Genomic DNA, 25,541 nt, shown 5'->3' on the forward strand with positions numbered 1-25,541 from the left:
CAACCCTGAATATTCATTGGAACGACTGATGCTGAAGCTGAAGCTCCGATACTTTGGTCACCTGATGCAAAGAGCTGACTCACTGGAAAAGACCCTGATGCTGGGGAAGATTGAGGGCAGGAGGAAAAGGGGGCAAGAGAGAAGGAGATGGTTGGATGGCATCACTGACTCAATGGACATGAGTTTGAGCAAACTCCATGAGTGAAGTACAGGAAGCCTGGAGTGCGGCAGTCCATAGGGTCACAAAGAATGGGATACGACTTAGTGACTGAACAATGAACAACAATTATACTGAACAAAGAGAAGCAGTTGTGGAAAAGGAACTACAGTATGTGAGGAGGCTGAGTAAAATGAAAATTATGTTTAACAAGGTCTGTTCATGTGCTCAGCCGCTCAGTCGTATCCAACTCCTACCGAGGTCAGCTTACATAGAATTCTCTCATTCTCCAGTTTCTGACCTTGAGGATAAACATGTCGCTCTCCTTCCAGCAGAGGGAGGAGATGTTCATGCTGGGAGGGGACGGGGGAATGGATATGCTATCATTTCTGGGCCTGCGGTTTTGGGGTTGTAGTGTTTGTTTTTGTTTTTGCTATTGTTTCTTTTTAAGTGTCCATAGCTCAAAATTATAACAAAATGCAGATCAGATCCTATCACTCCCCTGATTAAAATTCTCCTGTGTTTTCCCATTGTATCTAAAATAAAAATAAATTTACTTTAAAAAGATAAAAGAAAAAGTCATAAGGGACGTTTAAAACTGAAGAAATCTGAATATGAACAATACATTAGATAATCAACATAAAAAATTAACAAGAGAAAATGGGGAAAAATAGATAGTAAATATAGGCAAATCTTTTTAAGAACTTTTCTATGAGGTTGGCCATAAAATGACAAAAAAAGTAATGCTGAGAAAAAAGGGCACTGCCTCACCGTCAAACAAATATGGGTGATCCACACACTTCCGAAGCTGGGACAGGACATTCTGAAGTTTAACTTTCTTCGCCATCTCATTTTCAAATGCATCTGAAATTTTAAAGAGAGAGAGAGAGATGGATTACTTAACAACAACAAAAAACCCTGCAAGTTTCCATACATAACCTTACTCATTTCAATAATGTATCTTTCAAATCTATGTCTCCCAAATTTCACTGAAGTGCATTAAGAACAGCACACTGATAAGAAGTTTTCTTAACCATCACCTTGTTTTAAGACGGAAAAGTAAAAGTGTTAGCTGCTCAGTCGTGTCCAACTCTTTGTGACCCTATTGTAGCCTGCCAAGCTCCTCTGACCATGAAACTCTCTCAGCAAGAATACTGGAGTGGGTTGCCATTCGCTTCTCCAGGGGATCTTCCCAATCCTGGAAACGAACCCGGGTTTCCTGCATTGCAGGTAGACTCTATCATCTGAGCCACCAGGGGAAGCCCTTAAGGAAAATCAGGAGTGGGGGGATGGGGAGGAAATCTCACAAAGTCAACAAACAACAAAGTCAGAGTTATACTTTGACTGGCAAAGGTACTCTGCCAGTTTCACTCTAGTTGACCTGACTACTACTCAGAATAAAAAATCCCATCCCATTTTCTTGCTATACAAACTGAGTGTGATTATAAAGTGCATGAAAATCACATTCTCATTAGTTTCTAAATGGACAAGTACCCTCTGATTACCTAGGTCTTTCATCAAAATGGCCTTGTAGTATTTTTTCTGCAGTGCTGACATGCCATGGTATATCACTACTTCCGTCTTCCTGGGAAGCTCTGTGGCTACCTCAGCCTTTACTCGTCTCAGCAGAAATGGCTGCAAGAGTTTGTATAGTTCACTTGCTGTACAAGGAAAGAAAAAACACACACAATTAGAGTGGGACAAAAGCAAAACCAAGGCAATGAACTATTAGAGAACATACAACAGTTTACTTTTGTTTCTCATTTTCATACCAATTCTGCCTTCTAGGCCAGCAAGGTAATTCTTCACAGTATTTCGTCCTTCCTTGGATTCTTCTTTCCAACTTCTTCTGTTTCTTTCTAATAATCTCATTTGCATAGAACTATTCTTTTTCCAGGATACTTTTGCATTTGATCAGCATAACAGCTCAGAAATGTAGGCAAGGTGGTAACATTGTCCCTATTTGTAAAACTAAGTGAAGTTCAGAGAAGTCAAATCCCTTATCCAAAGTCACACAGCTGGTTGATAAAGGTGCTAGTACTCACACTTAGTTCTTTGACTTCCATACCCTTTTTCCTTCCTGAGCTGTCAGAAACTTTTAAAAACTAGCCTAAACTGGAATTACACTGCATGCAGGATTGCCAGAAACAAAAAATAAAAATAAAAGTTAAATTTGAATTTGATGAACAAATAATTTGTTAAAGATCAGTATGTCCTGTGTAATACTTGACTTGGAATATTTTATATAGCAACCTTAAACATGGGAACAATCCGAGCAGGTTCCCCAGGTAAAATTCAATCTGTGGAATGGAGATTTCTGCTGTGAGAAGCCTTTCCAACTCCTCCTCAGCTAGTACATACAGACCCACTAGTTGGCATGCCTATCAATTATTTTGAATAATGAGCCTGGGATAATATCACATAGACAGACAATTTTAAGAGGCAGAGGAGCAAAGGTATGAGAAGAAAACTACAAATGACCATTGTACAAACCAGAATGGCTTCCTCCTTTACTTCCAACACCATCCGGCCCAGACTTTTGGTTCTTATGTACTGATAAAAGTGTTAAAAGAAACACTAGTGCTATGGAGCCCTGAATGACAGTTTCAGACTACGGCACCCACATATTTCTCTGCCTCAAGAAGTACCATAGGAAGTTATCCAAGTCCTCACAGAAATTACACGTTGGAAAAAAAAGTCTGCAAACCAGCAGACACTATTTCTTCTGATAATGACCCAAATAAGCACAATTATAGAGTCACATGACAAACAAATACGAGAATCATGAACAGCAGGCACTGGGAACAACAGGAGGGCTCTGACAGCACCTTATCTTTGTGAGGCTCTTTACTTCCTCAGAAGGGGTTCTCTGGTTATAGATTCTCCTTCTTTTCTATCTGTAACCCTTATGCCCTAGGGAAGTTGCTGGGCCCAGACCTCTTGGGCATGACTTGTAAGAAGGGAACTTGCCTGACTCAGACTCTTTCTCAATGTCCTGGTAACGCTGAACAAAATCTTCCACCTGCTCCTTGGAAAAGAGATCAGGCTCCACAAAACTGAGGAGTGAGTAGAGCTCCTGGAGGCTGTTCTGGATGGGTGTTCCAGTCAACAGGAGGCTGAAGACAACTGAGAACTCAAATATACAAATGAATAAAATGAAAATCTGTAACGCTGGAAAGCAAGACTGAGTGACCCATCACAACCTTAACACAGAGAGGCATGATTCAATGAAATGAATTCAGGGACATGAAATCAGAAAGCTCAGATTCTAAATGTATATAACTGTTTGATGTAGGAAATAATACCTCTTCAGTTTCAACTATAAGAAGGGGATAATAATCTTGTGACGGAGATACCATTTATAAAGTAAAATCACTTTGTGAACCCTAAAGTATCGATGAGTATTCAAAATGGTTACTGTTATGCAACCTATGTGGAAATTCAAGCACACAGCATATACTCATGCAGTTTGAGAAGCCCAAAACTACAGCAGCAGGACCCACCACTATAAGAAAGAAGATATATTTTTTAAAAACATCCTTTCGTAAAACTTAACACGTGTAGCCAATGTAAGACAACAAGAATTCTGGACGTTTCTGGACTATATACCACCCAAAATGGAAAGACACTTGTTCAATTTTAAGCAGAGGAATAAGAACCCCATGAATAACAGACTAATGAAGTAAAAGGTTAGGAAAAACAGTAACAACAGTTGTTAGGTCAAGCAAAGGACAATCTCTTAGCTAACATAAAAAGACCTTATACTACTTGAGTTAAATAATACAGTACAAAGAGAAAGCTATATGCTGTACGTGTATATATGTATATGTGTGTATATATATATATATATATGTATATGTATGTGTATGTGTATATATATATATATATATATATATAAAACATGGAAATACATTATGTATGTATATATGCATATATATATATATATATATATATACATACACACACTGAATTCTGGTATTTAATATATTTTTATTTTTTTAACAATATTGGAGAAGGAAATGGCAACCCATTCCAGTATTCTTGCCTGGAGACTCTCATGGACAGAGGAGTCTGGAGGGCTACAGTCCATGGGGTCGCAAAGAGTCAGACACGACTGAAACAACTTAGCATGCACACATATATACATTTAGGTTTGGGTGTACACATGCGCTGTAAAGAACGTGGCAGCATATATACCAAATGTTAACGTACACAGTGGAATAGGATTATTGGTGGCTTTTACTTTTCCTCTTGTGTTTCTATAATTTGATTTGGGAGGGGGTCATAAGAAGATATCAAAGGTGATAAATGAAATGATACAATCAATGAAAACTGTTTTCAAAATCTTTTGGGGGAGCACTTTCACTTGGTTTGTTTCTTTTTAAATTGTCTAATCAATGCCCACCCACTCGTGCTGCTTATAGTGCAACGTATTCACAATATTTCAAGTATGGGAAATGGTTAACAACGAATGTTTCCAATAACCAAATCACATTTTTACAATATGCTCAAAGAACTAAAATGGCCAAAAAATATGAAGTCAACAAGGATAACCAAGGTTGTCAATCACTAAAATGAAATTACACTATCACATGGATTAACATTTTAATTCAAAGCAGTGTTCATTCAGCATCAAAAGTTATAATCGGGAAAAAGAAGCCTAGAGACAATCTCTGCTTATATTTAAAATTTTGGAAACTTTTTTGTATAAAATATTTTGCAAATATTTCCTACATTATTAAATATTCTTCTACATAATTTTTCACGGCAGCCTTACTCTGTAAATATACTGTTTGGGTATACCACAAATTGTACAGTATAATCAATTCCTACATTGACATTTAGGTTTCTTCCAAATTTTACAAACAAGCTGAAAACAGTATTTGGAAGAGGAGAAAATAAAAGGCAGTACCCTTCTCCCCGCCTCTCAGCCCAATCAATAAATGTGTTTTTTTCCTGACCAACTAGCTGTCTGCAGTTCAAACCTCACCTAAAAAGGAATACTCAGAAAACATAAAACAATCTCCTCTGAGCCTGTTTCCTTACCAATAAGAAGAAAAGGCTCTGGAGCCAGCAACAGACTTTAGCTTCCCCACTCCAAACACAGGCTTCCTTTACTGTGTTTACTTCCTTTCCTGCTTCTCTTTTCCCACTATAAATCAATAAACTGGCATAGCAGCTGATGAAGCAGTATCTTAGAGTCTCTTAGGTGCTGGATATGACAATCTTTTGGAAAAGAGACAGTATTAAAGAGTCCTTAAAAAGAAGGCAAAGGACACCACAGAGCAGAGGGGGCCCTACTAGGGGACAGCAATCTTTGAGATCGGGGTAATAATAATAATAGTGGCCATATCTGCATTTAAACACTAAAAACTGTTAACTTTTAACCAGTAAATAAAGAATTCAGATCTAAGACTTTCCTCCAAATGACCTCTAAATTCATTAATTGATCTATTATAGGAAAAGGGACCAAAAGTCAATGACAATCCCAGAAATTTGCACACCAGGTCACAGGAATTAATAAGTCTTCACTAGGTCAACAACAAGAAGGACACTTCATACTCATAAGCTCTTCAACTGGTTCCTCAGAAAAGAGGGCAAATGTAAGGCTACAATGACATTTCTCATCTGCTTTGCCAGAATGATGCCAGAGAACTGAATGGAGTAAGATCAAAGGTTTCATACTCAAAAAAGTATGACAGAGACAGGTGAGACTGAAGGGAATATTCAATGGCATGAAATTAGTCTGTTCATGACTCTGAATTGTCAAATTTTTTAAACAGGTAAATGGGGGAGTGGTACAATAAATATGTCAGATATGTTTGTTATTGCAGACAGAAAAACTACATTAAGATTATTTTTAAAGAAACTGAAAATCAAAAAGACAGTTGAAGCATTTCCAAAAATACAACGTATTATCCTGGGGTAGAGTCCTATTCATTTGACAACCAGATTTTTAATAAACATTATCTCCTATGTAAAAGACAAGAGAAACTAGGACATGTTAAGCATTACTTCTGTCACCATAAAATGTTCACTGAACCCTGCAGAAATCTCACTGAAAAAAATGTGTCAATTTAATTGGCTCTATACAGGACCAAACTAATATTAACATTTTTTAAAAGGGAGTGATATACAAACTAAAAGCATCCTATGAGTTTACCTCTGAAAGAGTCTTATGCAGCAAGGAGCTTTGGTTTTTCAACCTGTGAGCTTCATCCACAACAAGAACACTCCAAGGGAAGCTGTAAGGGGAACATCCATGTTTTCAGTTTTATATAACTCACACACATATCTCACAGCCAAAAGTCTTACTACAAAACTAAGACTCTTTCTGGGAAGACCAATATCAAGCCCATTCTGTTAGAAACACACCCAAATTGCCTTCTCCAAGAGCCGACCAAGTACATCAGGCAATATCTGGATAATGTAGTAAAATTAAGGGAATTTATTTTCTGAGATGGAAAAGTTCTATGCATTGAAGGTAGAAAAGAGGCGCTGGAGACAGAAAGCAGAAGGAAACACGACCATTTACTATGTGCCACTTTAACATACCTAAAGTTTGGAGCTTTAGGTATGTTATTTAACCCCAAAAAATAAAATGAGTAGACATTATTGTGCCCTTTTTACTAATATAAAAAATACTAATAAAAAAGACTGATACTAAAGCTCAGTTAAGGTCATAAAGTTAGTATGAGGCAGAACTAAGATACAGACCCAGAAGAAAAATCAAGACACAATGATGTCACGTTAGCTAAAAAAAAAGTGTGATTTTAAAATGGGGACATGGCAGACTTCCCAGGTGGTACAGTGGAAAAGAATCTGCCTGCCAATGCAGGGAACGCAGGTTCAATCCCTGGTCTGGGAAGATCCCATATGCTGCAGAACAACTAAGCTCCTGCACCACAACTATTGAGCCCACACTCTAGTGCGCACAAGTCACAATTTCTGAAGTCCATGTGCCTAGAGCCTGTGCTCTGCAACAAGAGAAGCCACTGCAATGAGAAGCCTGTGCCCTGCACTGAAGAGTAGCTCCTGCTCGCTGCTACTAGAGAAAGCTGTCAAGCAGCAAGGAATCAGAGAAGGCAATGGCACTGCACTCCAGTACTCTTGCCTGGGAAATCCCACGGACAGAGGAGCCTGGTAGGCTACAGTCCATGCGGTCGTGAAGAGTCAGACACGACTAAGCGACTTCACTTTCACTTTTCACTTTCATTCACTGGAGAAGGAAATGGCAACTCACTCCAGTGTTCTTGCCTGGAGAATCCCAGGGATGGGGGAGCCCAGTGGGCTGCTGTCTATGGGGTCGCACAGAGTCGGCCACGACTGACGTGACTTAGCAACTTAGCAGCAGCAAGGAATACCCAGTGCAACCAATAAATAAATAAATTATAAAAAATGGGGATGTGGTGAACAGATCAAATGTTACAACAAGAAGATACATCACTGGCACTGTTAATGTAGAAGTCACTGGTGGCTATGCCAGTGCCCTTTGGTAGCATAATAGTTATGACCACAAATTCCCAAGAAGATATCCTCTGTATATACTCCTGGGAAGCTGTTTAGCCCACAAAAAAATTTAAAATATGTATGTATTACTATGTTCAAAGCTACATTATTTAAAACAGCAAAAAACCTGAAAATAATAATAGGTCCAATAATGGGTGATGAAACACAGCATTTTAAATGATAAATATGTTATAATTTAAAAGGCCTATATAACTAAAAAATATATAAATATTATATATTTATATAATATATATATAATAAAAACCATGCAAAAGATAATAAAGTGGAAGTTATGAGGCTCTTATCTCATTTGTAAACATTCTGTAATCCCATTACATTATTCTTATACTTAAAAAACTAAATGTACAGGACTTCCCCTAGTGTTTCAGTGGTTAAGAATCCAGCTTCCAATGCAGGTTTAACCCCTGGGCGGGGAACTAAGATCCCACATGCTGCAGGACAACTAAGTCCATGGTCCACAACTACTGAGCCTGTGCATCTCAAATAGAGACCCCAAGGGCCACAAATTAGAGCCTACACGCTCTGAAGCCTGTGAGCCACACCTAGAGAGAAGCCTGCACATCGCAACAATAAGCCCATGCACCAGCACACCACAATGAGAGATCCAGAGGGCTGCAACCAAGACCCTGACACGATCAAAAATACATACATACTTACATATTAAAAACAACTAAATGTACGTACAAGTAAAGCAGAACACTGGAAAGATATATGGAAATTAAAATCCCTCAAATATTAGAGGAAGATCTTGAGCAGAGGTTGACCTTAAAAGAGGAGGAAGCCTTCTTCCTCTGAGGCCACAGAGAAAATCCAGAAAATGGGTACAGAGACAGACACTTAGGCCCATTCACCTACTGAGTGGTGCAGGTAGAGGGAAGAACTGGGTCCAAGAGAGGATGCAGGAATCAGGGTCACTCCTGCCGGGTAGCAGGAGTTGCACTGAAGGATCATGAGGAGTAAGAGTCCAGCTGATCTTGGACGCTGGTCACAGCATGACAAGGGTGTGAGCCCTTTTCAAGGGGCTACAGGACAGTGCCTGGCTCCTGTTTAAATGACCATTCAACATAGATTAGGTATTAATCTGTTAAGATCATTACAGTATTATTATGGTATTAAGAGCTGTATACTCAGATTTTTTTTCTTTAATTTCTATTCTTTTAATTCATTTTGCCACACAGTGTGGCATGTGAGATCTCAGTTCCCCAACCAGGGATCAAACCCATGGCCCTGCAATGGAGGCATGGGTTGTTCTTAACCACTGGACCACCAAGGAAGTCTCAATATTCAGGTTTTTACATATAAAAGCAACCAGTAAAAAGCATGTTTAATGAATCAGACTATAAGGAGGTGAATTTGGGCTCAGTAACAGAAGGTCGTCAAATTACTCTCTAAAGGACATGCCAAGGGATGCTCCCTGGAGAGGAAGGGGTGGAGGGAATTCCAGGACTGAATGGAGAGTGGGAAAAGTAGTTTCTAATCCTCTTGATCCAAAGATTTTATGTTTATTATCAAAAAACTTTCCTATTTTTCATATTGTTACATGCACAGTCTCAACCCTCCCTAATAAGCCTCTTTAGGGCTGAGATTGCATTACACTTTCAGGCTGTTCTCAGTATGCAGTACAGTCATACAAAGTATAACCCTGCCAAATACATCAAAAGAACATAACTGTGTTCTTAGGGGTCATAATGAGTAAACATTATAAATGTCCCTTTACTACTTAGTTTCTTGAATTCACTTCGAATGGATTTAAGATAATAATCTCATATAGAAAGATTATATTTCTACTGAAAATGTTAAACTCCAGTGCATTTAAATACTTCGGAAAGTTCTCTTTTAAAAAGCTCTACAACAAAGTGAGTTTGGAGGTTTGCTTTGCCATTTACTAGCAATGTGCCCTGGGATGGGTCACACCTCATCTCTTACCATTCTCATCTATAAAATGGATGACGATACCTACTTATTAAGGTTTTCATGCTGATTCAATAGGATAATTTATGGAAAGTACCCAATAACATCTATGTCCTAATCTTCTTGCCTTTTGAGACTTTCCATATATTGCCTAATATTATGGATATTATGGATATCTATACCTCTTAATAACTCTACTGGAGTTTTATGTTCGCTTGGGGTCACCGTATGGTTTACTTTCCTGGTGTTGCTGGTAACTCCCAGAACAATGTCTTTCCAGAGAAGAGATCTTTAATACATATTAAGTTGGATGTTGACAATAAAAAAGAAGTGAGAGGGAAAGCGTATCCTTTTTTTAAGAAAAGTAAAGTAATATGCGTATTTAAATGAAACATGAATGAAACAAAACACTACATGGAAGTCATGAAATCTGTGACTGAGTCTTTAGTGTTTCAAAATAAGATGAAAATAAAAATCCAACTCAGAAGAGTCTGGGTATGAAATAACATTTATATTATTGATAAAGCACTCTGTAAAGGTCCTGAATATTAAAGAAACAAACCCCACCTAACCATAAGTACACATGCTATGAGAATGAAACTGTCAATATATCTTCTTATTCACCCAAAACTGAGCTCTTGTTTAATTTATAAGGTAAGTGTTGGCTTAACCACATACTGCAACACAGCATCCCTACCACTGTATAAGTACCAGGTAGTATAAGAGTTACACCTAAGTTGCCTGTACTTTATGAGCTGATTTGAGACCTGTAAGCCAATAACTGGAAAGAAATTTACTTAAAAATCCCTCTCTAAAAAGCTAATTTTAGGGCTTTCCTGATGGCTCAGTGGTAAAGAATCCACCTGCCAATGAAGGGGACACAGGTCTGATCCCTGGCCAGGAAGGTCCCACATGCTGCAGAGCAACTAAGCCCGTGCGCCACAGCTCTTGAGCCCGTGCTCCACAACAAGAGGCCACCAGGTGAGAAGTCTGTGCACCGCAACTAGAGAGTAGCTTCTATTTGTCACAACTAGAGAAAAGAAAAAGCCTGTGCAGCAATGAAGACGAGGCACAGCCAAAATAATAAATAAAATTATTTAAAAAATAAAAAGTTAACTTTATAGCACTGATGGCTATTTTAGGATTTTTCCAGAAAAAAGCTCAAATAATTCCCCTATGTTGTAGTAGAATTTCCACACAGCAGTCCTGACAGGCATCTATACAAGCTGTGATGTAAAGAATCTGGTATCTACTAACCACCCACCACATACAGCTTATCTCACTTAATCCTCACAGCAGCTGTCCTCATTTTACAGATAAAGAAGCTGAAGTTCACAGAGGTTAAGTCAGGGAATCTACGTAGACACAGTAAAGAGTATGGGCTTGGACTGTAAGACTCCTGCCATGCCACACACCCGGTAAGGCTCACAGATGACAAACCAGGGGAAAAAATGTGAAGGAAAGACATTACTCTCATGACACATTCAGGACAACTTCTGAAGTAGTGCAACATACTCACGACTTTAGAAAAGATGCATCTTTCAAGCAAATCTGAAAATTAAGGAAAACACATTGTAAAGGCTGATATTGATATACTTCTGACATTACTAAGCTAGTCTTTTATTAACTCTCCTAAACTATTGGATTTAGCTGTCTCATTCATTGACTATGTACAAGAGTTCCGAGCATAACCTCTGGATGGCAGCATCTTACAGACAAAGGGAGGCATGAACGCGTGGAAGGGCTTGCTTACAGGAGTCTGGACATTCTTAGCTTGAAGAACGAGAACAGAGACGAGAACTAAGTATCTTCATCTTCCTTTCCCATCCTCTATTAACAGATGATGCCTCAGCCCATCCTACCTTCTTCTACTCATTGCCCAAAAGACAGCTCAAGTGCTGCCTCCTTGGGAAGCCCTCCCCCTTGATCCACCAAGAAAGAGGGAGAGATATCGAACTAACAATAGTTTTTCACTCCCTTTGCTCACAGGACCTCTGTGAGAATCAAACGAAAACAGACTTTCCTCAGACTTTCCTCCTAGAATAACATGAGCCCTCAAAAAAACTAAATATAATTCCAGAGGATTCTACAACTTCTAAGGTCCCAGGTTAAGAGTTCTGGCTATAGAAAAACAAACAGATACCTCATAGGTAGTTAGCAGCACATGAAAACGTGACTCCTGCTTCAGGTCTTGCTGTAGGCAGGCTCTCTTGTCCTTGTCACCTGCATATGTTACACAGGAAAGACCTGGAGCAAATCTGAATCCAAGAAAAGAGGTAAATGAACACAAACACAGAGCCATGGACAAGGGGTGCATGTCTGGAAAATGACATTTCATGGAAGGATTGCAGATGTACAGACCTCAGGATGCTTTGCAGCCAGAACGAGTCCTGAGACCCTGAAACCTCAACTAGAGTAATGGACAAACCTAAGGGTGACTAAGTCCCCATGTGAAGAGGTAGAAGGGTCAGATGAACATGTAAAAGGACCTTGTGTTAATTCTTAAAAGAAAAATATTTTCCCACATTCATTACTTCCTATGAAATGTCACTGTATCACTATGAAAAGGATGGTTTCTTCCTCAGTTCAGCAAAATTTACTAAAAACGAGTACTGACCTTCAAATTGCCAAAAGGCAACAAAAACATCCATTGGACCCTCCCTCCCTCACTTGATCCTCATTCTTTCTCTACACTGCCTCAGGTCAGAGTTTTCTGGAAAAAATAAACTCACTGCTTAGGACAATATGTTGTTTTATCATATTTCACACAGTACCCAGAAAAAAAAGTAAAAAAAAATTTTCAACTACATCTACTCCTCTGTACCTCTCCATCTCTTCTTTCCAGTTGCTCAAAACAGACAAGGGACAAAGAATCAGAAATGGTCCTTCATCATTTAATCTTCCTGCCAAATAAATGAAGAGTGCAATAGTCTGGAACACAGAAAAAGAAGGCAGTTTTGATCACCTTTCCGCATGAGAAATAATTATAAAGTTCCCACAGCCTTGCAGAGAACACCTATAATTGCATCAAAAAGAATACAGTATAAACACAATCTATTAAACAAGACTGGCTTTACAAAAAAATAATGTACAATCTTGCACACATTAGGAGAGTCATCCAATCCTAGAGTGAAATCAGTTAAGATTTGATACAATTGCCGAAGACATTGACGGTACTCAATTACATCAACAGTCAACAAGCAATAGTGCTCAAAATTTATGTAACTGAACCTTTCATACAAAGGAAAGTAACAGGGACAGACAGCAGAAATCAATGAAAACAAGGCAAATGAGGCACAAAGTTAGGAATGCTCTAAAAACACATGCTAAGAAGAATCAAGATATGACTGAGGACGACCAACCACACGCTGGCCTCTGCTGTTGGCCAGGTCTCCTAAAGGAGGATGTTTTCCTTCCTTCCTAACTTCCCCCCACATGGATTTATGCGTGCATGCTTGCACACTAATCTGCTTCAGTCTATCCAACTCAGCAATCCCAGGGACTGCAGTCCGCCAGGCTTCTCTGTCCACGGGATTCTCCTGGCAGGAATACTGGAGTGAGCTTCTGTGCCCTCCTCCAGGGGATCTTCCCATCCCAGGGATCGAACCCACATCTCTTTATGTCTACCTGCACTGGTAGGCAGGTTCTTTACCACTAGCATGAGGATGGCATGGCAACCCACTCCAGTATTCTTGCCTGGAGAATTCCATGGACAGAGGAGGCCTGGTGGGCTACAGTCCATGGGCTCGCAAAGAGTTGAACACAACTGAGTGACTAAGCATTGCATTACCACCAGCACCACCTGGGAAGCCCATGCACTAATGGAGTACCCTCTGTTTACCGGGCTCTATTCTGAACTCTGGTGTAGAACAGTTAACAAAATAAACAAAACTCCTAGCTCTCCTGGGGCACACATTCCAGTGAGGAAAACAAACAAAAAATAATGCCTCATAAACTCACGTCAGGGTCTAAATTGAAAATCTCTGTAAAGCCTAATAGCCTATTTTAGGACCTGGCTGTACACATTTTTGATTAGAGGAGTTTCTTTAAAAGCTTGCCATGATAAATGGATACTGCACAGGAGACTACACAGAGGGCTCTGTACCTGAATCTAAGAGTCCATTGGCCTGCCTCCCAGAAACACTGGGATACTTCTCTTTGTTCCATAGCTCTCAGTTCAGGAATATACTAGAACCAGGATTACTGCCTGAGACATCTGAGAGTGATAAATAGCTACCTTGGGGAACCATGCTCAGAAGTCATACTGTATCCTGAAAAACCCCAAGACTGATGAGGTACATCTAGATTAAGGCATCGCCAACATGGTCAGGGGCTTCCTTGATAGCTCAGTTGGTAAAGAATCCACCTGCAACGCAGGAGACACTGGTTCGATTCCTGGGTCAGGAAGATCTGCTGGAGAAGAGATAGGCTACCCACTCCAGTATTCTTGGGCTTCCCTTGTGGCTCAGCTGGAAAATAATCCACCTGCAATGTGGGAGACCTGGGTTTGATCCCTGGTTTGGGAAGATCCCTTGGAGAAGGGAAAGGCTACCCACTCCAGTATTCTGGCCTGGAGAATTCCATGGACTGTATAGTCCATGGGGTCACAAAGAGTTGGACATGACTGAGCAACATTCACTTTCACTTTCAACATGGTCAGACTAGACTCTGAGCAGAATTGCTCCAGCTTGATGTTTACTATGTGAGGTCAGACTTAAGGGGAGAGGTTAGTCCTTCTAAAAGGACTAATGGGAACTTCACTCACTCTGTGGGTTCAATGATGAAACCTTTGGAATCAAGAAACTTATACTTCCATGGTTTCTACTCAATTGCCTCTGCTGTATCCCCTGACTGCACTGACTTTCTTTGGTACACTACAGAGGAATAAACCTTGTGTGATGAATCCAAGGGGTATCTGTGTCTGGACTTTCCATCAATCCAAGACTACCGCTGACCTCTGTCAACATGAGCTGTACTGGTGATTATCCTACTGGCAGGATCAATCTCAAGACAAAACCTGGTAATCCATGCCCAAGGAAGTCACGTCTGATTCTACCCAAGGAGGTAGGTCTGATTCCTACCACTGGAAGGCCAGGTCATTTTAGCAAACAGAGTACCTCCTCTGTAATTCTCTAGCATGGCGGAGAAATGCAAAGTAGCCCCACCATCCACTGAGGGAGACTAATATTAAAAGTGATCCAGTTAACTAGTAAAGTATTACTAAAGAGGGAAGAGCCAATTTGATCCCTGGGACAGGTATATTTGCTTTATATAGAAAATCCTGCCCATTAATTGTAATTCTATATGTCAAGGGTTAGATTAAAACAAAGGTAGTGACAGTTCAAAACCACCCCCATAATGAGAAAAGCCAAGTCCAAGGTCATGATCTCGTAACAAAAGCTCAGGTATAAAAATACCTGTATACCTCCTAGTATAAAAATACATCCCAATAGTTGGCAGCTAAAAACAGAAATGAGTTGTAAGGAGGTATTCCAGTAGAGGTAAACAGTACTCGCTCCACAGTAACATACCTGGCAGGTCTTACCCAAGCCCATCTCATCCCCCAGGATGCAGCCATTCTGACAGTGGAAGCACTGGGCTAGCCAGTTGACTCCCTGCAGCTGATAAGGGCGTAGATGGATCCCTAGAAATAAAAAAACAAACAAACAGCAAGTCAGAAGAGTAGACATTTCAGCACACACACAGGCTATGTTCAAGACCTTCAACCAAAGAACACAGGCTAATTACCCATACCCCAAGCCTACTGGACGTATCTTTTGCTGAGAAGTTACAGATATGCAAATATTTGCTGACTTTCACACTATTTTTTTAACAAACTTTGCCACCACTATAGTCAAAGCCCTAAAACAGCCTGTCAGTGTTACAGGATCCACTTGGCAGATGAGAAAATCAACCTGGGATCTGGCCTCCAGACTGCCTGAGTCTCATGCCAGTGTCCATTCTAGGAAATGAGGTTTTACTGATGCAACGTAACAGCAAAAAACAACACATGGGTGATACACGTGTCTGCTTGCTTAACTGCAACCATTTAAATCTGCCACTGGATGCTAAAGGAAACAAAAAAAATCAAGACAGAATGAGATTAAATCAAGTTTGAATCCAGAAGCAATGCTGTTAAGAATGCAAACAGTGTTGCACCGGCGGTGTTTACCAATGTACAAGGACAGCAGAAAATAGATGTCTGAAGTCCAGAGAGCTCCTGCTGCCTCTCTTTCTCTGGGGTGGGGTGGGGGAAATTCAGTTTCAGAGACTAGCCATATCTTCCGAAGGGGGGAAATCCCAAACATACTTTATAGAAAAACTATTAACAAAAGTAAAACTCTGGTTTGAACTCATCACCTTTAAAAAGAAACTGGGCAACATACAATTGTAAAACATTTAAAAGATTAACAAGTTATTTTTTATGTAGGTATATAATTATAATTTTTAAATAAAGACATTTACTTTATATATGTAATTTTTGTTTAGAAAAGAAACAATAATTTAGTACATTAAAAAAAAAAACCCTCCATAAAAATAAAAGGCAGACCTCCCTGGTGGTCCAGTGGTTAAGAATCCACCTGCCAATACCAGGGACATGGGTTCAATCCCTGGTCTGGGGAGATTCCACATAGTGCAGAACAACTAAACTCCTGTGCCACAACTACTGAGCCTGCACTCTAGAGAGCACTCTGGTGCTGCCAACCACTGAAGCCCACACACCCTAGAGCCCATGATCTGCAGAAGAGAAGGCACTGCAGTAAGAAGCTGTGCACCACAACTAGCGACCGCACTGCAACTAGAGAAAACACGCACGCAGCAACAAAGACCAGCGCAAACAAAAATAAAGCGTTTTTTAACAGGCAAATGACAAATGAAAAAAAGATACTGATGGCAAGTAAGGCAGATAAAGGATTACTATTTTTGATATTAAGTACTTACTAAATACCAGCTGCTGCTAAGTTGCTTCAGTCGTGTCCGACTCTGTGCAACCCCACAGACGGCAGGTCCACCAGGCTCTGCCATCCCTGGGATTCTTAAGGCAAGAATACTGGAGTGGGTTGCCCTTTCCTTCTCCAATGCATGAAAGTGAAAAGTGAAAGTGAAGTCACTCAGTCCTGTCCAACTCTTAGCGACCCCATGGACTGCAGCCCACCAGGCTCCTCTGTCCATGGGATTCTCCAGGCAAGAGTACTGGAGTGGGGTGCCATTGCCTTCTCCACTAAATACCAGAGAGAGTAGTAAACAATGTACATTAATTTACCCAATTTAAAGTAGTAACAAGCTCATGCTAGGTTATCATCCCCATACTGCATGTGGGAAAATCCAGAAAATTTAAAGAAGATTAAAATATGAACCTTGGAGACTTCTGCTTTTGGGGACATAGAGATGTTCTTTTCATCATTCCTCTGGATAATACAACTAAAAATTCTGAATATTACAAAGAAAATGAACATAACAAGATGACTCTGAAAAGGTGGGGCCAAAGAAGGCAGACTGGTTAGTAACCTTGGGAGCCAGCAAACAACAGTTATGAGTTCCCTGGGTTTCTTTTTGCCTCATATAGCTCAGACTTAGAGGTGAAGAAATTAACCACCCAGAAATGCCAATGTACACAGTAAAGAAAAGTTTAACAAAAGCCTGTTTCCATAGCCAAAGGGAAAAGAAAGCCTAGAGAGACAAAACTTATAACTTCTGGACAATAACCACTCTAGTTAAGCCAAACACTAAAGGGAAAAATCTGTGGCCCCATCCACACCAGCAAAGGCCAAATGGGAGCCTAGACCTCCACCCTCAAGAGATTCAGTGAAGTTCCCATCACCCCTAGGAGGAAGGTACTGGAGACGGCTAACCAGGCAGTCAGGATCTTCATCCCATTCACCAATAATGAAGCCGTCCCACTTTACTTTTCCCTCCCCTACAGTGTCAGTAGAGACCACACAGGGAGCCTGAACTTAGATTCCTACTAGATCATATGAGCCCCATCCCCAACCGGCCCTACAGTGTTAAAGGAGGCCTAGTGGAGACTCAGGATTTTTATCACTGCCTTGGGTTAATGAGACCACCCCTAGCACAGTGCCCATGGGGACCAGATTAGGAGCTAGTACTCTCATTCTCACCCAGAAGTAAGGACAAACCCCCTCCCTATTTCCAGGTATTAAGAAAAGCTCAGAGGCGGAGTCTGATTTCTATTTCCACCTGGTAGTAACAAGGCAGCAACCACCTTTCCCTGCTAGAGCAGCATAGACAACTGAACAAAAGGTTTAAATGAGACCTTGAGTCTCAATATGTAAAGTAAGAACTTCCCTGGTGGTCCAGGGGATAAGACTTCACGCTCCCAATGCAGGAAGCCCAGGTTCAATCCCTGATGAGGAAACTAAGATTCCACATATGGAAACTTACTCTGCACACCACAACTAGGGAAGCCCACGTGGCACAATGAAGACCCTGTGCAGCTAAAATAAATTAAAAAAAAAAAAAAAAAAGTCCAGTTTTATTAAACATTCATTATACCAAGAACCAGGAAGATTTCAAACTGAATGAAAAAAGACAATCCAGAGATGCCAACATCTAGATGACACAGGTGTTACACTTATTTTAAACCAGAAATGATAAAAGTGCCTCAACAAGCAACTATGAACATGTTTATTAAAATAATTGAAAAAAAAAATTGAAAGCATCAGTAAAGAAATAGAAAGTACAAAGAAAAATAATATACTAACAACTACAATAACCGAAGTAAAAAACTCAGAAGATGGGCTTGATAGCAGACTAGAAAAAAGAATCAGTGAACTGGAAGGCAGAACCACAGAAATTACTCAATCTAAACAGAGAGAAAACAGACTGAAAACAGAGCTTCAGGGAACTGCAAGTCTCTAACAAAAGATCTACATTCATTCATCGGCATCCCAGAAAGAGAGAGAAACAGGACAGAGCTAAAAAAGTACTCAAAGAAAGAATGGCTGAAAAATTTCCACAATTTGGCAAAAGATCTACAGATTCAAAAAGCTGAATGAACTTCAAAGAGAATAAAAAAATAAACCCAAAGAAATATATACCAAGATACATCATAATTAGGTTTCTAAAAACTTAAAAGAAAGTATCTTAAAAGCAGTCAGAGGCAAATGACATAAATTACCAGAAGGAAAAAACCAGAAGGCCAACTGTCAGCTTTCTGCATATTCCAAAAAAAAAACTGCAATCCAAACACACCTTTATGATACAATGTATTTTGAGTTTCTAAAGTTCACCAAATGAATGGGATGTATCTCTGACACTATTAAGAAGACGACTGCTTACCGCAGAACAAAATACTTATTTAAGTCAGCAATTTCCAAAAAGCAGGCACTCTGTTCCATATTTGGGGGAAAGGAATAGAGTCAAGTTCTCTCCTAATAAATTTCTGGGGAAATGAAAATTTTAATGTAAAATGAAAAACCATAATTATACTAGAAGAAAAACATTTAGGCCATTAAGTACAAATTCAGGATAGCAGTCCTTTCTAAGCAGAATGCTAATGGCAAAACTCACATGCTACAAGGTTAAAAGTTCTGACTACAAAGAATTATTAAACATCATCACTGATATACATACACACATGCAACAAAATCAAAAGACAAATAACACGTCAGAAAACATATTTCCATTATACATGACAAATATTTAATTTTTCAATGCAAGCAAGAGCCTACAAAGCAAAAACAAACCTCAATAAAAAATGCTCAACAACCCTTTGAGCATGCATATGGAGGCCTATGCGGGCACGTGTGCTCCAGGCCAGCTTCAGGAACAGATGCTGGTGAGAGGAACACACGCAAAGGTGGGGCTGACACAGAGAGTCCAGAGACCTAACCAGAGAAGTGTTGAGGTCTACTGGGGAGGCAGGGATAGGCTACAGCTCACCATGGGGGGCAAGAACATGGCTAGAGAAAGCACCAGGGAACTCTTTTTCTTTTTTATCTTTTATTTTTATATTATTTTTTTTTAATTTTTTTGCTGTTGTGGTTCTGTCTTGTTCCACTTTTATTTTTATTGTTCTCTTGTTCTATATGTTTTTAATTTTTCTAATTTTATCTTATTTTTGTCCTTTGGTATTGTTCTGCTCTTTTTCTGTTTATTGCTTTTTTTTTTTTGGCTATGCCACATGACTTGCAGGGTCTTGGTTCCCAGGCCAGGGCTTGGATCTGAGACCCTGTGGTGGGGGAACTGACACCACGCCATTGGACTAATAGAGAACTTCAGATCCAGGAAATATTAATCAATGTGAACTCTCCCAGAGGTCTTCATCCTAGCACCAAGGCCCATCTCCACCCAACTGCCTGCAAACTCCAGAGCTGGACCCATTTCTTGGCAAGGATAGAGAAAATACGAGAAATGTTTAACAAGGACCTAAAGAATTAAAGAACAAATAGACAGTGATGAACAACACAATAAATGAAGACTCTCCTCAGAGGCAGAGAGGCAGGTGAGCAGCAGCCAGAGGCAGAAAGCAAGGAGCCGCTGCAATCTCAGCCCCAAACACCGCATCTCCCCCAAGCTGTGAGCAAGCCACCAGCCGCTACCCACGTGTTCCCAGGATCCTGGACACCACAGAGCTATAGAGGGTATCACAGCCTGAGACCAACTCCCCTGAGGAGATGCATGGCCCACCTGGGGCTGTGCCCCCACGGTGCACCCTGCACTCGGGAGCCCTAGCACTTGGACTCAGCAGGTGCACACCGCCTTGAACTATGGCAATTCCTGGGTGATCCATCCATTTCAAGGGCTCCCCACACACACCAGTGGTGCCTGTTTGCAGTGTCCCTCCCTTTCCACATCTTCCCTCATGGCTCAATCAGTAAAGAAACTGCCTGCAATGCAGGAGACCTGGGTTCAATCCCTGGGTCGGGTGGGAAGATCCCCTGGAGAAGGGAATGGCAACCCACTTCAGTATTCTTGCCTGGAGAATCCCATGGACAGAGGAGCCTGAAGTACAGTCCATGGGGTTGCAAACAGTTGGACACAACTTGGTGACTGACACTTTCACTTGCTGTCTCCACAGCACAAGTGAGCCTGAATAAGTGGCCAGTTTCACCCCTTCATGTCAGGGTGGAGATCAGACACTGAAGGAAAACTTGCAAACAGAGGAGGCCAGCCTAAGCAAAGAAAAGAAGGGGGAACTGCCCCAGAAGCAGCAGGTGCAACAGATTAAAACCCCACAGTCAAACTGAGACTGTGCATTTGAGGGGCAACTGTACACGTTGGGAACAACTACAGCTGGAACAAGGGAATATCTGACACTGAACTGACTCCACGCTGCCCACAACAGCTCCAGAGACATTCCTAGATATACTGGAGGACTTTCTGAGTAGGCAACTCAACTAGCAGAAACACAGAGAAATCAAATGAACATTCATCTCACTACCACCATATATATCCCTCTGCTTCTTACTGAAATATTTAAAAGAAACTTTTTTCTTCATTATTATTTTTTTAATTTTCAAAAATTTTATTATTTTTTAATTTCTCATATTTCAATTCCTATTTTTTCTTTCTTCCCCTCTTATTTTTCTTTTTTCCCCTCATACTGTCCTAATACAGCTCTTTGTTACTCCTTTAGTTTTTATAGCCTAATTTCACTTAAAAAAAAAAAAAAACAACTTAATTTTGAAATAAATTCCGTATTTTTACATTGTGCTTTTGAGAGTCTAATTTTTATTCCAGGTTCTTAATTTTTGCTTTTCTATCTTTTGTTATTAATTTTGTATCTTTAAGAGCCTAATTTTTAGTACCCATTTTCACTTAGGGAGTTGATTATTAGCTTAATTGCTCTGCCCTTTTGACTCTTTTTTTCTCCTGGTCACCTCTTTCTCCTTCCTCCCTATTCTCTTCTCTATATAAACTCTGTGACTCCCTTTGGGTGTTCCTGGCTGTGGAGAGTTGTTTCATCATTAACCTATGGGTTTTGTCTTTTGTGCTATGTGGATGGAGAAGTCTTGATGCTACTGTAAGATGTCAGGACTGAAACCCAGAGGCAGGAGGCTCAACTCCAGAACTTCTGACCATCATAAAACTCCTGACAACAGAGAACATTAATACACCAGAGTCCACCCAAAACCCTCCACACCTACACTGAGTCTAAGCTCCACCCAAGAGCCAGCAAGCTCCAGTGCAAGACATCCCAAGCTAATCCTCCAGCAAAACAGAACACAATCTTGAACATTAACAGACAGGCTCCCCAAAGCCACACCAAATTCACAGATACCCCAAAACTCTCTACTGGACACTGCACTGCCCTCCAGAGAGATGAGATCCAGCTCCATCAACCAGAATACACACACAAGTTCACCCAGTCCGGAAATCTTCACAAGCCACTGGTCCAACCCTACCCATAGGGAGCAGACTCCACAACTAAGAGGAACTACAACCCTCCAGCCAGAAGAAAGGAGACCGCAAACACAGCAAACAGAATGAAAAGCCAGAGAAATACCCAGCAGGTGAAGGAACATGTAAAAACCCACCAAACCAAACCAAAGAGGAGATAGAGTCTATCTGAAAAAGAATTCAGAATAATGATAGTAAAGATGATCCAAAATCTTGAAAGCAAAATGGAGATACAGATAAGCACACTAGACACATGGCTTGAGAAGATGAAAGAAATGTTTAGCAAGGATCTAGGAGAAATAAAGAATAGTCAATCAGCAATGAGCAATGCAATAACTGAGATTAAAAACACTCTGGAGTGAACCAACAGTAGAGTACCTGAGGCAGAAGAAAGGGTAAGTGAACTGGAAGACAAAATGGTGGAAATAAATGAAGCAGAGTGGAAAAAAGATAAAAGAATAGAAAGAAATGAGAACAGTCACAGAGACCTCTGGGACAATGTTAAGCACCCCAACATTTGAATTATAAGCATCCCAGGAGAAGAAGACAAAAGGAAAGGGCATGAGAAAATATTTGAGGAAGTAATAGTTGAAAACTTCCCTAAAATGGGGATGGAAATAGCCACCGAAGTCCAAGAAACCCAGAGAATCTCATACAGTATAAACCCAAGGAGAACATGCCAAGATACTTATTAATCAAACTAACAAAAATTAAATACAAAGAAAAAATAATAAAAGCACCAAACAACTTGAAAGGAGAACAGTCAATCTTTCAACAAAAACTCTGCAGGACAGAAGGGAATGGCAGGATATACTTAAAGTGATGAAAGGGAAAAACCTATAACCAGGATTACTCTACCCAGCAAGGATATCATTCAGATTCGAAGGAGAAATCAAAAGCTTTCAGACAAGCAAAAGCTAAGAGAATTCAGCACCACCAAACCAGCTCTTCAACAAATGCTAAAGGATGTTATTTAGACAGGAAACACAGAAAAAAGGTTTATAGAAACAAACCCCAAACACAATGGTAACAGGATAATACTTATCAATAATTACCTTAAATATAAATGGGTTAAATGCTCCAACCAAAAGACAGAGACTGGCCAAATGGATACAAAAGCAAGACCCCTTTATATGCTGCCTACAAAAGATCCATCTCAAACCTAGGGACACATACAGACTCAAAGTCAGGGGCTAGGAAAAATATTTCATGCAAATGGAGACCAAAACAAAGCAGAAGTAGCAATACTCATATCAGATAAAATAGACTTTAAAATAAAGACAGTTATAAGAGACAAAGGACACTTTGACAAAGAAGTACATAATGATCAAGGGATTAATCCAAGAAAAGAACATAAAAATTGTAAACATATATATGCACCCAGCATAGGAACACCTCAATACATAAGGCAAATGCTAACAACTATTAAAGGAGAACTCAACAATAACACAATAATAGTGGGGGACTTTAATACCCCACTCACACTGATGGACAGATCATCCAGACAGAAAATTAACATGGAAACTCAAGCTTTAAATGATACATTGGACCAGTTGGTCCTAATTGGTATCTACAGGGCATTTCACCCAAAAACAATGGATTTCATCTTTTTCTCAAGTGCATGTGGAACATTCTCCAGGGTAGATCACATCCTGGGCCACAAATTAAGCCTTGGTAAATTTTTTAAAAATTGAGATCATTTCAAGCATCTTTTCTGATTACAACTAAGATATCAACTACAGAAAAATATAAAAGTATAAAAAACACAAACATATGAAGGCTAAACGAAATGCTTCTGAACAACCAACAGATCACTGAAGAAATGAAAATGGAAATAGAAATATGCATCGAAGCAAATGATAATGAAAATACAACAATGCAAAATCTATGGGATTTAGTAAAAGCCATGCTTAGAGGGACTTCATAGCAATACAAGCCAACCTCAAGAAACAAGAGAAACATCAAACAAACAATCTAACCTTAATCCTAAAACAACTAGAAAAAGAAGAATAACAACAAAAAACCCAAAGTTAGTAGAAGGAAATAAATCATAAAAATCAGAATAGAAATAATGAAAAGGAAATGAAGGAGACTATAGCAAAGATCAATAAAACTAAAAGCTGGTTCTTTGAGAAGATAAACAAAATACACAACTGTTAGCCAGACTTGTCAAGGAAAAAAAGACTCAAATCCATGAAATTAGAAATGAAAATGGAGAAATTAAGACAGACAACACAGATATACAAAAGATCGAGTGCTGGAGTGGGGTGCCATTGCCTTCTCCACAAAAGATCATAAGCGACTACTATCAGCAACTATATGCCAATAAAATGGACAACTTGGAAGAAATGGACAAATTCTTAGAAAAGTATAACCTTCCAAAACTGAAACAGGAAGACAGAAAATGTGAACAGACCAATCACAAGCATGAAAATCGAAACTGTAATAAAAAAATCTTCCAACAAACAAAAGCCCAGGACCAGATGGCTTCACAGGTAAATTCTACCAAAAATTTAAAGAGCCAACACCTATTCTACTCAAACTTCCAGAAAATTGCAGAGGAAGGAAAACTCCCAAACTCATTCTATGAGGCCACCATTACCCTGATACCAAAACCAGACAAAGAAGCCACAAAAAAAGAAAACTACAGGCCAATATCACTGATGAACATAGATGCAAAAATCCTCAAAAAAATTCTAGCAAACAGAATCCAACAACATATTAAAAAGATCATATAGCATGACCAAGTGGGCTTTATTCCAGTGCAAGGATTCTTCAATATTTGCAAACTAATCAATGTGATACACCATCTCAACAAACTTAAAGATAAAAACCATATGATTACTTCAGTAGATGCAGAGAAAGCCTTTGACAAAATTCAATACCCATTTATGATAAAAATTCTCCAGAAAGTAGGCATGGAAGGAACATACCTTAACATAATAAAAGTCATATATAATAAACACACAACAAACATTATCCTCAATGGCAAAAAATTGAAAGCATTTTCTCTAAAAGCAGGAACAAGACAAGGGTGCCTACTCTCACTACTACTATTCAACATAGTTTTGTAAGTCCTAGCCACAGCTATCAGAGAAGGAAAATAAAAGGAATCCACATTGGAAAAGAATTGACTCTCACTGCAGATGACATGATCCTCTACATAGAAAACCTAAAGATGCCACTGGAAAACTACTAAAACTAATCAATAAATATAGTAAAGTCACAGGATATAAAGTTAATACACAGAAATCCATTGCACTCCTATACTCTAACATTGAAAAATCATAAAGAGAAATTAAGAAAACAAACCCATTCACCATTGCACTGAAATGAATAAAATACTTAAGAATAAATTTACCCAAAGAGACAAGATTCATATACAGAAAACTAAAACACTGAGGAAGTCAAACAGAGAAATATACTATGTTCTTGGATTAGAAGAATCAATATAATGAAAATGAATTTACTATTCAAAGCAATCTATAGATTCAATGCAATCCCTATGAAAACTACCAATGGTATATTTCACAGAACTAAAACAAACAACTTCATAATTTGTATGGAAACACAAAAGACC

At 39.5% G+C, this 25,541-nt stretch overlaps 1 protein-coding gene across 6 annotated transcripts in view; it reads right to left on the reverse strand.

The window, feature by feature from the left end:
* Nucleotides 1-25,541, reverse strand: part of CHD1L (chromodomain helicase DNA binding protein 1 like) — a 64,539-nt gene that overhangs the window by 31,042 nt on the left and 7,956 nt on the right. For 3 of the 6 annotated variants that reach the window (XR_009493792.1, NM_001037820.1, XM_024989367.2), the window contains 8 exon segments: nucleotides 15,130-15,242; nucleotides 12,423-12,529; nucleotides 11,742-11,856; nucleotides 11,118-11,149; nucleotides 6,321-6,402; nucleotides 3,128-3,290; nucleotides 1,663-1,818; nucleotides 929-1,021 (listed from right to left, as the gene is read on the reverse strand). Coding sequence is in view for 5 of the 6 variants with exons in the window: in NM_001037820.1 (NP_001032909.1) it covers nucleotides 929-1,021; nucleotides 1,663-1,818; nucleotides 3,128-3,290; nucleotides 6,321-6,402; nucleotides 11,118-11,149; nucleotides 11,742-11,856; nucleotides 12,423-12,529; nucleotides 15,130-15,242 (861 nt within the window). In the remaining variant the exon portion in view is untranslated. 6 annotated transcript variants of the gene reach the window in all.

The sequence above is a fragment of the Bos taurus genome, chromosome 3, assembly GCF_002263795.3.
Source record: "Bos taurus isolate L1 Dominette 01449 registration number 42190680 breed Hereford chromosome 3, ARS-UCD2.0, whole genome shotgun sequence".
NCBI lineage: Eukaryota > Metazoa > Chordata > Mammalia > Artiodactyla > Bovidae > Bos > Bos taurus.